At 37.0% G+C, this 17,325-nt stretch overlaps 1 protein-coding gene across 1 annotated transcript in view; it reads left to right on the top strand.

The window, feature by feature from the left end:
- The window catches only part of LOC121410200 (interleukin enhancer-binding factor 2-like), a 73,411-nt gene extending 60,785 nt beyond the window's left edge, over positions 1–12,626 (top strand). Inside the window, exon 12 of the mRNA XM_041602127.1 lies at positions 12,436–12,626. Within this exon, the coding sequence (XP_041458061.1) occupies positions 12,436–12,593 (158 nt within the window). The 3' untranslated portion in view covers positions 12,594–12,626. The remainder of the gene's footprint in view (positions 1–12,435) is intronic.
- The last annotated feature ends 4,699 nt before the right edge of the window (positions 12,627–17,325 follow it).

The following is a 17,325-nucleotide window of genomic DNA, read 5'->3' as shown; positions in this document are numbered from 1 at the left end:
ATCTGGTGGCAGCGAATTGACGCCAGCTAACCTGGCAATCAGTATGGGAGCTTTCAAGGATCCTTGTCCAGAATCAAGGCCTCTTGTTACCTTCTGCTTCCGTGGAGCCCCATTTGCTTGGAGACTCGGACGCTAAGGAATTTAATTTATATAGTGCTCTAGAGCAGTGTTGGCTCGTTTCACCAGGCACCTCATAGGCCGCATTTACCCGTGTCCCAGCACACCATAGTGATCTGCTAGGAGTAAAAAGCCTTTCCACGCAGAGGAAAGCTGCCAGTGTTACCTGCGTTTCACTGGCTGCCAGGCCAGATCGGGGGTGACTCCTACCCCCGCCTTATTCAGGCCCTGTGTAGTACAGTCGTGCTGGCTCAACAAGCCATGACTGCAGGTAGTATGATGAGCCAGCTTGAGAGACATGTCGTCCGGTTCTTGTCCCAAGCGCCCTCCAAGAAGGAAACTTCTGCATTTTTGGAGTCTCTCTAAGGGTTTTGTCTCTTACCATTTTCTACGTTGAGTCTCGGTTAGGCCTTCTTGATCGCATTGCATTCCGTGTTTATTGTGCCAAGGCATTCATGTAGCATGTTCGCAAATCGGAACATTTCTTGCACTCTCGCACGAATCCTGCCCTTCCTGCGGACGTAGGTGCATGGTTATTGATGCGAGGCTGAAGGCGCTCAATACTAAGAATTATCCACTTTATCTTTAATATTGAGCACTCTTCTTCAAGGTGTTTTCCTCAACGACTTATTAAGATGCTCCTTGCATTTTGCCTTTTTCTTTCATCTTTTTTAAGAGCAGAGGTAATACTGAACTGTCTAGCTGCTCTGATAGGCAAATAATCAAGCTGTTGAAACTAACAGCAATTTTGATATTTTTAATCACTTCAGGAGGATAGAAGGATTGTTTGGTCAAAGTCAAACTATTAATAAGAGGACAGACGTCTCACTTCTTTTCTATGTACTTTCTGTTTACTCTGAGATGTTTTAAGGAGTAATTAGATCATATTGCATAATCACAGCGATGTATGTAAAGACCATATATATGACCATCAAAACAGTCATTCCAGAGATATAGATTGGAAATGATTAATATGCCTCATCATACACATAAGAAGAACAGAGAGATCCAACTTAATCTTGATATTTCAATTACTGCCTCATTCAGTCAAAGCCCCAATATTGTTCATTATCCCAATCCTTCCACCTTGTCCAATAGAAACCGGAAAATAACTGATAAACAAGGTATCTGCATGTATAATAGTTAATATAATGCTTGTTGTATGGTGGCCATCTTAGGAAATGGCTGCTATTTTCATATGCTAGGTCAAGCTGTAAAGTAAGTAAAAAATACAGTGCGTGTTTTAAGGTGGCCATCTTGGAAAATGGCTGCTATTTGTAAATTTCAACAGTAATACATGGTTACATCCCTAAAATAACCTCAGATTTGGATTCTTCTCCCCATAAAACCTCAATATTTCAAGAGCATATAACTGAAAATCCCCATTTTTGCAAAATATTTGCAGATTAACATCTAGGATCTTTTTATTATACTGTAATGTTTTCTTGACAGATCCCTTGCATGTGTTGTGAAAAACCAATTTTGAAAGCAACAGAGAGGAATACATTTGGTCATGAAAGAACTATGTCCTTTATTTGGGAAAAAATGTGATAAGGTCATGACTTTTAAGTCCTGGAAATTAACATTGCTGAATTAGACCTTACCAATGATTAATCATTATTTGTAGCCCCTGGCCATGTCATGATACATTAATGTATCCTTTATTGCCAGTCACATTTGCTCTACTGCGGCTGTACGGTGAGTCGAAAGCAGCCATTTTATTCAAACCCCCTATATGTAGCTAACTTGTACAAAAAAATTAAAATGGCTGTTTTTGACTTGCTGAACGGCTTCTGTAGGGCAAATGTGACTGAAGTATTAGTTTCAGACTTTATCAGCACCTTTCACATACCAAGGTTTGATTATATTGTCTTTGAAACAAATGGCTGCTTATATTTTTCTTATTGAATTTGATCTTCAGCTGGTTTACGAACATTCTTGATTTTACAACATTTAACATCATCTCACAAGTAATTTAAAATGACTTTAGGCAAATGGGATTGTGTCAGGACTTTCAAAACTTTTTTACAAGGTGTAAAGAATTTGATCATTGGGTCTTTTTGGTAAATACTGATGTTTCTTCTTTTGTTCCTTCGCCAATGTTATTTAGTATGAGTTTATTATAAAGAAATTCCAGTTAAACTGTTGCCAGTGATGCTGGTAAAATTATGATAATTAATCTCAAGCATTTTGCATTGGCCAGTTTTGTTCATTCAGTCTTCAACTTCCCTGTAAAATCTAATTGATTTTCCTTAGAAATCAGGATATCCTTCAGTTGAAATATTTCCCTTTTGAGGAAAATTATAACACTGAAAGTTTATGAACTACATGTAGATTGAGCTTCAGGTTTTCATTATGTTTCACTCAGTTTAATACATCATGTAATAAGCGATTCTAAGATAGTGAATTATGATATTTATTTTATTTAAGAAAGAGTAACCAATATGATCTATCATAAAAATTCGCTTGTTCAAATTGAGACTCGGAATCAATAGCTTTGTTGCTCCCTGTTGTAACAAATTGTTGTGGAGAGTCCTTGGGTATTATACGTTTGATTCATATAAAAGTGATAACCAAAAATAAAGTGTTCCAGTAATAATTGTCAATTAGATGTCAACAATGGGTAATGGCTAGTTAAAATTATAACTTTGAATGCCTATATAGAGAAGGTGGTTATTACGGAGAAAGTATTATTCAAGCTTAGATGTGTCCAATTTTACTTCACAAAGAAATCGTTTGGGTGCATAATTTCTCATTAAATAACAGTGACGAAACAATCTGACCTTACTGCATCTTGTCCCATTTAGGACTTGGTATTACCAATTTTACTAATTGACTAATTTGCTCTCCAAGAAGAGATGGGACAGTTATGCTTGAATGATACCCCTTTCATAAACCCAATTATGCAGCTAATAGCAGCATAATTTGGTCGTAAAATCGGAGGAGGACCAGAGTTATCCGCATTATTTTGATGCTGCTATTATCCGCATAATAGCATCGGGACCAGATTTTACTTTATGAACACATTTCGAAAGTAGTGTGGATAATTGCCATGGAGCAGTCACAAGGTCACCCTTTTCCAATGCAACCACATCGGAGGGTGTGTGTGCGGTTGCCATGACGATTATCCTCCTTTTTAAGGACGGGCGCTCGTAAAAATAGTGCGGATTATTTTCGGAGTTTATGAACGCAATTTTATTGAATTATCCGCATTACTCTTAGGCGGCTAATTGGAGGATAGGTTTATGAAAGGGGTATCAAATTACATGTACATATAATTGCTTCATTTATTTGCATGTACATGCATCTCTTCTGAACTAGCTATTAGCCATGTCACTACATGTACTTTCAGAAGCCCGAATAGAGGTACTGTATGGCAATATATATACACAGGCCATATTGCAAGATCCAATGTTATAATTAGGTGATCTGTCAATCGACAGATCAACTATTAATTTCGTACAAATTTTCTTTTTTATTTATTTATTTTTATTTTTCCGCCCTTTTCTTGTTAGTACTAAATCTCCAAATCTACATCATCAATTATCTTCAAATATCATCAGATATGGGGACTTATCATGTGATGTGCATAAAGCAGGTTCAAGGTCAAAAGGTCATCTATTGTGATGGGTATATTTACATTTTAAGGATCGTATCATCCTGAAAAATGGCAAGTTATAGAGGCATGTCATTTTCGCTCATTTTGTGTACAATCTCTATGGGAAATGACTTTTTCTCAAAACTGGATTTTACATTCCTCTATTTCGCGAGCCATATCTCCATTTCTATTGGTTGGTTTCTCTGAGCTTGGAGTATGTTCTAGCTGAGATTGTAAGCTATCGGAAGTGTCGTCTTCGTTTTCCGATCAGATGCCGGGATCATGCCCGTATCTCACTTGCAAAGTTGGATTTCAGCTCCTCTTGTTTTGCTTATGTGTAAAGTCTATGGGAAGTGTGTAGCTCAATGGGTAAGGCACCAGACTTGCATCCTTAAGGTCGAGGGTTCGAACCCAAAAGTGAACATAAATTTTTTTTCTTTTCAACATTTCGCAAATGTTCCTTAATCACCATTACAAGGTATATTAGTTCAAATATCGCACAATAAAGTAGGTTAAAATCGTTTTTGATAGGCCTATAACATGTACAATGTGTATGCCTACACCTACTCACATATCCTCATTTCCCTCTTTTTTAGAGTATTCAACATGTTCTTTTCGTAATAAAAGTTTAGTTTTCAATATGAGCATCGTATTGATCTCAATTAACATGGTGATTGTATTCATGATCATGAAAATCAGAGACAGATCACCTAATTCGTCCTCATGATGAATTAAAATTCTAGTTTCTTTTCATTTTGAAGAATTAATAAAAACGTCTGAAGTTAGGAAGGCTTATGTAAAGTTCATTTTTGCTATGATGTTATAATATTAAGAATAATGTATTATTTGGATGAATATTTTCTGTAATGAAGATGAAGACATGTCTTGTAAAGTAAGTAACTTTCTAGATAACCTTTATTTTCTGTCCTTTTAGAGAGTATCAGTCTATACATTCTCATCTTCTTGTGCACTTCATTATTCATTAATGACTTATCAATTTATTTTTCATTTATAATGACTTATCAATTTATTCTTCATTATTATTTACAAAAAATATTTGATATTAATGTCCTCACGAATGGGAGGTCAGGAGTTCAAGCTCAGGCCACGGTAGACCAAAAGACATTTATAAAAGATGGTAGTTGCTGCTATCCTGTTTGGCATTCAATGATTTTAAGGGAAAGAGCGATATCGTCTGGGGCTGCCCAGTGGCTGCCGGGCTTATGATAGATCTGATTTCTATTTCAAACAATTAGAAAAATATGAATTATTTGATTTGTTGATTCACTTAATCATCAAGCAATATGCAATTAATAATTTTCATACAGAGAAATACATTAACCTATTCATTGTTTTTTGGCATTGAATTTATGGTGATTCATTTATGGCAGGAAATGTTTCTGATAACATTTCGCAAAATCAAACGTAATGCCAATCAAGAACTTCATTACCAAAGTCAAGGTTAGAAGGTTAAAATGACAATTGTGATACTCTGGTATAATTTGATAGTTTTGGTTTACCTCAAAAATATGATTTAATTGTGAGATAACCAATTTCATAAAAACAATTATCAAGCAACCTTCGTTCAGCCATGTCCTAATCCTCTTACATGTAATTCTACCATTTATTAGTGTTTCATTAAGCCTCATTCAGTACTAAAATCTGAGCAAATATGAACATGTCTGGATTATCTGCACTAAATGTATTTGAATTCATTTATTCCAGAATTGAAGTATCAATACCCAGACAGATTTGTTTGCTTCCATTTTGATGTGTTTAATTTTTTATTAGGTTTGTTCATATTACAAGGGAATACCATTCCTGTAGATAAACAGCGTATCCAAACCCCCCCAAAAAATGTTATGGCACTCTAGATGGGTATGATATTAAAATAACAACATGATTTTATTTATTCATGTACCTTTACACCCATAAATTGTCAGTTTAGCTGTCATCCTCTTGGCTGAATGTTCACAGACATGTCAGCGCCTTGACAGGATCAATTCGAAGGTAGATTAGCTGCCTACATGTATACATGTAGGCCATAATTTAGTACAGTTCTGGAAAGAATCTTTCAACATGTAAATTTCCCCAGTTATGAAAAAAATCGACAGTAATTATGACAAGAGTACATGGATGAAGCATTTTGGGGTTTTATTTAAACATTTCTTTTTTACACATAATATATTTTTGCTCATGAAAAGAATGCATGTAAATAATGTAAAAACAAACTAGAATTAAAAAAAATCAAGATGAAACCATGGGTTAAAAAATGTTTCATTTCCTTGTAGTTATTGTTTAGTATAATTTTTATGTTTGATTAAAGATGTTACTTTAAATCAAAGACATCATGCCAAGTCTTTTAAACCTTCATTTTGAAAGGAAATAAAATGAGTGAATGAAGGTGAAATTGGACGTATTTATTCAACATTGAGAGGTTTTCTGATGACTGCTGAAAGAAGGCTCATATCGACCATATCACATGAAATTTGAGCCTGTTGTATAAAATAAATGCTAGTTTATGTTTATCAAATTATATACAATATGATTTGGTTATTTTCACATTAAAGTAGATTCAATAGACTCATTTAGAGTACCTTTAGCATTTTTTGTGGGACATGCTGTACAAATGATTAAAAAAAAAAAAATTTGTTTTGGGTAATCGCTTTTGCAGGACTTTAAAAATAAAGTACTTTTACGATCTGATAGTTGGTTTGGTGGTGATTAACATGTACTGTACCTACATGTACCTAAAAAAGATTTTTCCAAAAGCACAATTTTCTCTTGATTGACACCTGCAGACACCTGTATATGTGGTTTGTTTGATGTTTTTTTCTGGAAAGACAACCTTCCTGTATCTTATGTACATGTACTCTCAAGTTCCTTTCATAAACCCAATTACTATGAATTAGGCGGCTAATAGCAGCATAATTTGGTCGTAAAATTGGAGGAGGACAAGAGTTATCCGCATTACTCTGATGCTGCTATTATCCGCATAATAGCGGCATCGGGATAAGATTTTGAGTTTATGAACGCATTTCCAAATAATGCAGATAATTGCCATGGTGCGGTCACAAGGTCACCCTTTTCCAACACAACCGCATCGGAGGGGGCGTGTCCAGTTGTCATGGCGATTATCCGCCTATTTCAGGACGGGCGCTCGTAAAAATAATGCGGCTTATTTTTGGAGTTTATGAACGCAATTTTTATTGAATTATCCGCATTACTCTTAGGCGGCTAATTGGAGGATAGGTTTATGAAAAGGGTATCAGATTATATACTCTCATTACATTTTATTTGAGGCCCACTCTATAATACCATGCATTTACTTTAAATTGATATTTTATTCTGCGACTTATCATTATCAGTATACTGTAGTTTACTCTAATTGAATGGAAAAACAAAGAAGTTTTGTCCTTCGAATGAGGTACTATGATGGTATTCTTTGTTAGAGATGATTTTCAGGCCGATAAGGCTCGGGTCAGGTAAGGCAATAATAGTCAATTTATCCTCAATCGGTCTTATTGCCGCGGCTTACCCATTTGCCTGCATGTTGTATTACCCAGATGATATTTGATTTCATCAGAGCTACTTAAGTCCTAAGCTTTGGCTTCTGAAGTTTACCCCTTTGTTTCTTTCCTTTCATCTTCTCGTTAACTGAGGGTGTGTTTATGCTTCCATTGCGAGGACAGAATCAGCGATTTCAAACGTCGATTCAAAACGCCGATCGTAAACGTGGTTCTGGGAGTGCTGTTTATGCTTAACTTTTCAGAGCAAATCATGATCTCCAGCTGGCTTCGCATCGTAAAGCGAGGTCAAATTGGGCGCGCCTTTTTTCGAAAGTTGTTTTTTCCGATTGTTGTTTTTACGTAGAGATAACAAGAAGCAATACGACTGTATTTGCCCGCGGATTTTCATCTCACCGGAAGCATGTACCAAATGATGTCATTTAAACACGTTTACGATCGTGGTTCTGTTTATACTTCCCCAGAAAGCCTGATTCTGGTCAAACGACGTTTACAAACGCACCTTTTTGTGAGTTTACGATCGGCGTTTTGAAACAGCGTTTAAATGAAAGTAAGCATGGACGCAACCGTGTTTTGGACTAATCACGTTTGGAAACGCTGATTCTGGCCTGAAAAGTGGAAGCATATACACGGCCTGAGTCTCCTTAGAGGCTGGCACCAAATTTATCTTTAAGGGTTTATCCATGTAGAGATGAAGGAGATGTTCCTTCCCTCTCCCTGTCCCTTTCCCAATCTGTTAATCCTCGATCCATGATTTTATCTCCTTGGTAGGTGGGCTGATCACCTTGAATGGTATGATAATATGCTTTTCACACTGCATTTCCTTAAACCCCATACTATCCTTAACCCGGACTATCCTTAACCCCATACTATCTTTTTTTCGATTCACACTAGGTGGTTTCAAACCGCCTCGATCACAAGAATCCCCGTTAAATTACGATAACTTTTTTAGGCTGAAAAATACCCATTAATTATTCCTGCATTCACACCGCCCTGAAACATACCCTTTCGGGATAAGTTCCCGAAGTTACGAGCATGGGCATAGTATGGTCTGATAAGCAGGCAAGGTGCGAGATTCAAAATCACTAGCCCAGCAGCCACCCACGGCGCCGCGCCCAACGACACGCTGGGCTAAAAGTTCCCGTAATTTGCTTTCACATCGCCAAAATACCTGCGACCTAGGAAAAATCCCCGCGAAAGTTCTCGTAATTTCGCCAAGCACCTACTATTTAGCGGGTATTTTCTTTCGGGGAAATTACGCGTAGTTTGCTTTCACATTACCAAAATACCTGGTATTTTCTGATCGGGAAATTTTTTCTGATCGGGGTAAATTTCCCGATCAGAGAATACCTGGAACTGACGAACTTCGATGCGGTCTGAAACCACTTACTGTCTTTCTTAACCCCATGCTATCTTTTTTTTCGATTCACACTGTCTTTCTTAAAGGTAAATGCTAGTTTTGGTAACGATATCAAAATGAGTTCGTACAGAATCCAATGAAATGACCACCAAAGTGTCTGTTTGTATAAATAAAACGCATGTGCCAAAGAATTCTGGAAGAAATTGTGTAATTGCTGAGAAATCAGCAAATAAGCACAGGAATCGGGTAGGGCGTCGGGCCCGACGCCCTAAGCAATAATTATACATTGTCCCACGTGCGCTTATCTGTGTTGGGGATCTTCGGTGTGAACATTTTTCAGCGTAGATTTCAAGATTTCACAAAGTTCAGTTAATGTAACTGTACCAGATCTAGATCCTCGATGATATACTGACAATTTAGCCTTATTTTACAGACTTTCTCATGAAATCAGTGTTAACTGCAACTACTGGAATTTCTCTTTAACCCCATACTATCTGCTCAACTGTGGTTGATGCCTTAACCTCGGACTTTTCTTTAGCTCATGAATACTGAACATTTTACCATTCAGAGGTAAAATTCGACTTCTGTGATTGGTTAATGCTTAGCCCCACTTTCCTTAGCCCTGTTTCGTTTTCACACTGCATCTCTTAGCACCGAAATTGTGGTGCTAGCACCACAATAATATGCTTTTCACACTGCACTTTTTGTCCTCCCGGGGTTAAGCTTAGCCCACTTCGTTTTCACACTACGTTTTAGCAAAGTGGGCTAGCACGGTAAATAGTACGGTACTATCTGGCCCTGCAAAAAAGAAGGGTTAGCCGGCTTATTGTGGTGCTAGCACCACAATTGCGGTGCTAAGAGATGCAGTGTGAAAATTATATCAAACAAATTATATCAAACAAACAAATAGTTTTATTTCTCGCTAACTTTCATTTTTGTGTCTCCAAAATATGCCCTCGAACTTTTTCCCCGACATCTCTTCCCCGCATTGACTTTCCTTTTTAGCAAAGTGGGCTAGCACGGTACTATCTGGCCCTGCAAGAAAGAAGGGTTAGCTGGCTTATTGTGGTGCTAGCACCACAATTGCGGTGCTAAGAGATGCAGTGTGAAAACGAAACAGGGCTAAGGAAAGTGGGGCTAAGCATTAACCATCACAGAAGTCGAATTGCACGTTAATCATGCTCTGTATGGTAAAATCATCAGTATTCATGAGCTGAGGGATAGTCCATGGTTAAGGCATTAATCACTGTTGAGCAGATAGTATGGGGTTAAGAAAGACAGTGTGAATCGAAAAAAAAGAAAGTATTGGGTTAAGAAAGACAGTGTGAATCGAAAAAAAGATAGTATGGGGTTAAGGATAGTCCGGGGTTAAGGATAGTATGGGGTTAAGGAAATGCAATGTGAAAAGCATATAAGCTGGCTAACCCTGCTCTTTGCAGGGCCAGATAATACCGTACTATTTACAGTGCTAGCCCACTTTGCTAAAACGTAGTGTGAAAACGAGTGGGCTAAGCTTAACCCCGGGAAATTGGTGGGGCTAAGACCCCCCCCCCTTAGCCCCACCAATTTAGGACAAAAAGTGCAGTGTGAAAAGCATAAAAGATGGACTGTTAAAGGTCTTCATCTTTCTAATTCTAATTCTAGGTGATTTTAAAGGTAGTATTTGGGCTATGCAATTAGCATTGAATAAAGGACAGAATAATGCCAATTGTGCCAATAATGAAATAATGGATAAGGAAACATGTCTAAACAGAAGAGGCCAAGCAGAAGGATGAAATTAACTGGGTGATAACGCCCGATTTGTTTTGAATTTTCAACTGCGTCTGCGCACGTTGAGACAGTGTTCATTTTCTTATGGAAAATTCACTTGCTCATATTTTCGATGTATGTCAGCGAAATTCGAAAATTTTCAGGACTTATCCAAACAGATTATATCATTCTATACCGAAAAAAATTATATCAAACAATCAAATAGTTTTATTTCTCGCTAACTTTCATTTTTGTGTCTCCAAAATATGCCCTCGAACTTTTTCCCCGACATCTCTACCCCGCATTGACTTTCCTTTAACTAATATTGCTATTCATCCACATGAATGACAAACAGAAGACAATAACACACAAAATTCCTTGCACAATGACCCATCTCCCTGACCTGAGTATTACGCCCAGTTAATCAATCACGGCTACGTCACTTCCTCTTTTCACTTTGCGTCTTAACCGAGTCAAGAAGTTATTATTAATGACTCATTTTGCTGTTACATGTATATCAATCTGAGTCTAGGTTTAGCACACTTCCGCGAGTTTTCGTGTATTTTTTAGTCCATTTTTGGACTTCTTCGTTTGAGCTTGTTTTGGCTTCACACGTCGCTCTGTGGTATTAGAGCTCTAGAGCAGCAGAGTCTGGTGAAATTCAAGTTTATTTTACACCTTTTGAAAGTGCAGTGATTTTCTTTCAGGGAATATTCTTGGCAGATCATCATGATTAATGTGTAACAATTAGGCCCGAGTCATTCCAGGGGTTTTACCGGTGACTGCCCAGGATTTTTCGGTGGAGACCGGTGCACCGCCAAAATAAAGAAGTACCGGTATATATATGAATTTCAACCACTCAGGCCTTTATTTCATAGTGTAGATCTATAATCTAGACATGCACATTTTTCACATAGTATCAATATTGATAAGGAAAGAAAGGCCTGATAAGTTATTGATAGTAAAAAAGAAAAAGAAAAAAAGTTATTGATAGTAATGTAGTCTTTGTGACATTAAATTATTTTTTTTTTAAATTTCAGTAGTCCACCGGTCTGAAAGAAGTTGCACCGGTGTACGATGGCCTCGGGTGGGCACCGGTGGACTGCCCAGTTGGACTCGGGTCTAGTAACAACTATGATGAATCATGATAATAGAGGGGGTTAAGATTATTTTGATGATGAAGATCGAGATGATGACAATGATAAAAGAAAAAGAACATTTCTGAGATGTTTGTGAGATTCTCTTTGATTTTCAAATGTACATACAATGCAGATGGAAAGCATAGGTCTTTGACCACCAAAAAATTCAGGGTACAACTAGCATGATCCGTTATTAATTCTCGGTTTTCCCAATATCCATTCATATTGGGAGAAGCAATGTGTTCAGTGCAGTATTAAATAGTTTTTGTATCAATTATTACATCAGTTATATGCTCATGCCAAGTCTGGTATTTGTTGATTTGAAAGAAGTTTGTAATACCCTCTGGGCTGCCCCCGGGGGGGGCACTCGACCAAAAAAGTGGTGGGGGTGTGCCGCGGGCGAGACAAAAAACGGAGGCCTTGGAGCGGGCTTATTGTAAAAAGGAGGGTCCTCGGAACGGGCTTCGGAACGACAAAAGTTTGTGAAAACGGGGGTCCTTGGAACGGATCGCCAGCGTGTGAGTGCGTATGCATCCCTATGGAACGGTCATGCGTGCATGATGCAGCTAGCGCGGCCTCCGCCGGGGAGCTCTGCGGCCGCTTTTCACCAAAATTGCAGCTCATTCAATGCGATCGGAGCGGCGTAACGAAAAATATGCGATGCTTTGGAGCGGATTTCTCTCTTCTCTTTTCTCGATAAGAAGAAAATGCTATGCCTTGGAGCGGCTTTCTTTGTTCTTTTTCTCAACAAGGCAAAAATGCTATGCCTTGGAACGGAAATTTGAGTGTGAAAATGGGGGTCCCCTCCGCGGCACATACCCACTATGCATTATATACTGAGTGCCCCCCCCGGGGGGCTGCCTTGTCCTAGGTCTTTACCTAGTTTCACAAGAGCTTGACCATAGTATTAAAAATCATAACCTCCATGCTGCTGTTTGGTTACAGGTATAGCCTCTCAGATGTCTGTGTGGGATGGGATTGTTGTGACACCGAGTGAAAAGGCTTATGAAGCACCAGTAGAGAACAAAGAAGAACAACAAGATGGAGAAGAGGCTGATGAAGAAGAAGGAGAAGATGTACCAATGGAAGCACAAGATCAGTAAGGTAGGTATCCATCATGAAGTATTAGGGGTCATTTCACCAGGTTGAGATGCAGTAGTAGTTAACACTTATTACGTGTCATTAAAACTATGACATGATTTTCATTTCTTAATTCTATATGATACTCATCAAAGAAATGAATTATTCTGAAAAGTTACAGCCTAGCGCATTAAAAAATGTCATTTAGACGTTTATGATGTAACATCGATTTATCAGTGTCACATCAGATTCTCCCATTTTTAGCTCATCCGGCCCGAAGGGCCAGATGAGCTTATGCTGTGGCATGATGTCCGGTGTCTGTCGTCCGTTCACAATTTCAAAATGCTTCTTTTTCGCAATTTCAATTCTGTTTGCTCTATATGATAGCACTAAGTGGGGGATTCAAAACTTCTAGACATAATTTTGAAATCCATTAAATATGCTAATTTATGCGCATTTTTCAAAATTCACACAAAATGCTTCTTTATTTGTTGACCAATTTTTTAATTTTTTGCTTCCATCTGGAAGAGCTTCATGAGGGTCACCAAACTTCTACACAGAACTTTGAAATTTTGATTAGAACAATTTTTATGCTAATTTATGCAAAATTAATTTATGTGCATTTTTCAAAATTCTCAAAAAAATGCTTCTTTATTTGTTGACCAATTTTGAATATTTTGCTTCCATCTGGTAGAGCTTCATGAGGATCACCAAATTCCTACACAGAATTTAAAAATTTGGAGTAGAAAATCATTTTTGTTAATTTATGCGAAAATCATAAATAACAGAAAATGCCTCTTCTTTATTTGTTGACTGATTTTCAGAATGCTTCTTCTTCGTCACTTCAAATCTGATTTCAATAAGCCAGTTCGTAGTTCCTTTCTGCGCATGATCAAAAGATTCTACGCATGATCAGAAGAAGGTCATTTGTACTAAAGTGACATGGTGCTTTAAAATCTAATGAGATAAGCACCAACTTTGATGTCTTGATTATTCATATATTCTTTTGAATTGTCGTTTTCATTTACATCCACAAAAAACAACAATGCTTCCACGAACGACTGGTATTTCACAGTTTGTCAAGTACATTGTGCAACATGCTAAGATATGCATTCATAGTAGGAATGCAACTTACACCCTTTTTACACAGGCTAAAATTTCCTTAACCCTGTACTATAGGTGGGGCTAAATTGCCATTTAGCCCCACCTATAGTACAGGGTTAAGCTTAGCCCACTTTCTTTTTACACAGCATTTTTGCAAAGTGGGCTAACCCCACCTATAGTACGGGATTATTTGGCCCTGCAAAAAAGCAGGGTTATCCCACCAATTGCGGTGCTAAGAGCGATAGTACGGGGTTAATATCGCTAGTGTAAAACGAAAGTGGGCTAAGCTTAACCCCGTACTATAGGTGGGGCTAAATGGCAATTTGGCCCCACCTATAGTACGGGGTTAAGGAAATTGTAGCGTGTGTAAAAAGTGTACGAGTGAAGTACTTGTACTACGAATGATCAACAAAAACCACTAGTCCGGGGTTAGCGAGTTTCGTGTGTGAAAAGCAAGCATTCCTTATCCGGGGTTAGCAATAACAATTTGGCATGTGTGAAGAGGAAAAAAAATAGTACACGGTTAAGGATAGTACGGGGTTAAGGATAGTACGGGGTTAGCGATAGTCCTGGGTTAAGAAAATCCTGTGTAAAAAGGGTACAATACCTTCATTAAGTGTTCATGGGTGTGCTATTCTAGTCACCTGGTCTATTCAATTTCTTCATCCTGCTATGTAAGGCAAGCTTACGTAATATCTTGCTTTGAAATCTGCCCATCATGATGAAAGAAATGAAAGGTCATTAGACCAAAATTGCCCATGAAGTAACTACAAACTGGTCTATTCTGTTTGCTTTATATGATAGCATTAGGTGGGGGATTCAAAACTTCTACACAGAATTTTGAAACTCTTTAAATATGCTAATTTATGCTTATTTTCAAAAAATCACATAAAATGCTTATTTATCTGTTGATTGATTTTGATTATTTTTGTTCCATCTGAGAGCTACATGAGGTTCACCAAGGTTCTACACAGAGTTTAGAAATTTTAACTAGAAAATTATGTATGCTTTATTTATATGAAATTTATTCTCACAAAAAATGCTTAACTATGTCATTTCTTCATCAATTTCAATTCTATATCCTCAAGTTATGTCACCAATATCTCATGATTACCCAATCCTGCTTATCTACAATGCATTATTTTGGCTTGAAGTCTCTAATTGGCCTGTATTCTAAAGAGCATTTTATCTTAGGCCATCGTCTAACTGTGCTAAAATTTACATGTATTTCTAATGTTTTCTTTGCTTTTTCATAATGCTTCGATAGTGAACAGATACATGGACATGTAGTCAATCTTAGTTTTATTTCAAGACCTCTAATCAAGTGTCTAATGGGTTGACGAATTAAACCTGGGCTGTTAGAGCTTTGTGTCACATCTGGCTATCTGTACATGTAATAAAAAATAATAATAATAGCGGTATTTATAAAGTGCCTTTTGCCTGAGGATACAAAGCGCTGCTATTATTACTCCACCTTTAGCTCGAGCTGCCATCACCGGCGCTCAGTGCATGCAAGGAATTAATCCTGCCGGGTACCCATTCACCTCACCTGGGTCGAGTGCATCACATTACGGATAAATTTCTTGCTGAAGGAAAACACACCATGGTTAGGATTCGAACACATGACCCTCTGTTTGAAAGGCGAGAGTCAGAACCACTAGACCACGACGCACCCGCGTCGTAATAGTAGTCAGAACCATAGACCAGAGATCTTTTAAATCCAAGATCAGAATACTGTCATAATATTTAATCATTACAAAGATTTATTTAACATCTAAGGATGGCGTTTAAACCATAGTCTAAAAAAAATCCTTTGCTTTGAACCATAGATGTCATGATGACATGCTGGTTTGACTCTTTTCTTTTCTACATATATGATATTGTTTCAAGTAATGAAACATGTATTTCTCATGTACATGTAAATTGCCTCAGAAAGTATGCTCAAACACCAACTACGGTTATACAAATTAAATAAATCTCCCAATAACTGTGGGTAGCAGGTGTTTCCAAGAAAAAAGCAGGTGTGTTAGACTGTAATTCAGTTTATTTTATTCAGCAGAAGATTTACCTAATTGTCAACTGAAGATTTACCTTATTTTGTGATGACTTCAATCTTGAAAGCAGAAACCGAAATAAACTCACAGGCCCATATTTTGAACTCTGTTTAAATTAAACCCTTGTTTAAAGTTATGGTTTAAGTATGGATAGCCAAATGGGGCACAAATCACTAACAGTACACTTCCAATTGGACACACAAATTGTTCATAATTGTCTGGGAATGATAACTGAAATATTTTAAAGTAATTTTATTCATTATTAAAGCAAAAGGAAACAAAAATAGAAAACACAAGAAATATACAATATAAACATAATTTTTGAAATTTTGGCTCCCCATAATTTTAGCGCAGAGTTAGACCATGGTCTAACTTAAACCCGACTTCAGAATACGGGCGATAGACTGTGTGTTGGGCCAAGCATTATCTGTTGAATATTCGGTCTCCATTTAATATTTCTTGTGTTGAGACATTGCTATGGCAATGCTCTCCTATTCCAGATGAATATTAAAACTTTTCATTGTACAATGATGATTAGACTAACATTGAGTGAACCTACATGTAGCTGCTTAAAGGGTACTCCTTGTTAACAATAATATGATCTGGGGCCTGTTGCAGAAAGAGTTGCAATCAATCGCAACTCTAAAAATCATGCGCAATTGATTTTCAACCAATCAACAGCGCGCATTTGGGACTTGCGATTGATTTTTTTTGCTTGCGTTTAAACGCAAACATTTCTGCAACGGGCCCCTGAACAGATAAAGAAAATCAGACAAAGAAAACAGCGAAAATTTGATCACAAGCAAGCAAGGATATACATTATTATGATGAAACAGTTCTGTGCATGTCGTCATAAATGAGCAAACTGATGACTTCATATCCCCACTTTTTATTTTGTAATTTATCATATGAAATTATGTTTATTAAAGTTTTAAAAAAAAAAACTTTAAAAAAAATCGAATGAAAACTGATTCAATGCATCAGATATACATTGCATAAACTTATTTTATCATGAGGGAGACATACATGTATCATTTACCCTTGTATGAAGAAATGAAATAATTCTGATTTCATGTATAAATAACATAAGAAAAAAGAAAGTGGGGATGTGACATCATATTCATGACAATGTGCATAACAGTTTTCACAAAATATTGCTTAACCTTAAGAGTAAATAACTTTGTTATTTATCATCAGATTTTGTTGAAAATTTTAGCATTTTGTTCTGTGAATTTTAATCTATGTATTTAGATTTAAATATTTTCAGCCTGGAGTATCCCTTTAATATGTGTGTGTACCATCACTTTTTTATAGTGAGTGGATTGTTCTGATATTCTTGTTATTCATCAGAAAAAACAAATTTCTTTCAATCCCATTAGATTTTTTTCATCACATTTTCTCTGCGATTATTACAATTACGAAATACTTCCATTATTAGATCACACCTTCATAAAAACCAAATTTAGCTGGCATTGAGTATGTCCTCTCTATTCTTATGTAATTTTATCTACTTGTTTTCCTTTGGAATTACTAGTGCTGCAGGTATATTTTTTGATTTCAGATTGATGACTTTCATACTGCCACATTGTGTTCTGTA

The sequence above is a fragment of the Lytechinus variegatus genome, chromosome 3, assembly GCF_018143015.1.
Source record: "Lytechinus variegatus isolate NC3 chromosome 3, Lvar_3.0, whole genome shotgun sequence".
In the NCBI taxonomy this organism is placed as follows: Eukaryota; Metazoa; Echinodermata; class Echinoidea; order Temnopleuroida; family Toxopneustidae; genus Lytechinus; species Lytechinus variegatus.
Note: the sequence above shows the minus strand (reverse complement) of the source record. Positions and strands in the feature narration are given on the sequence as shown.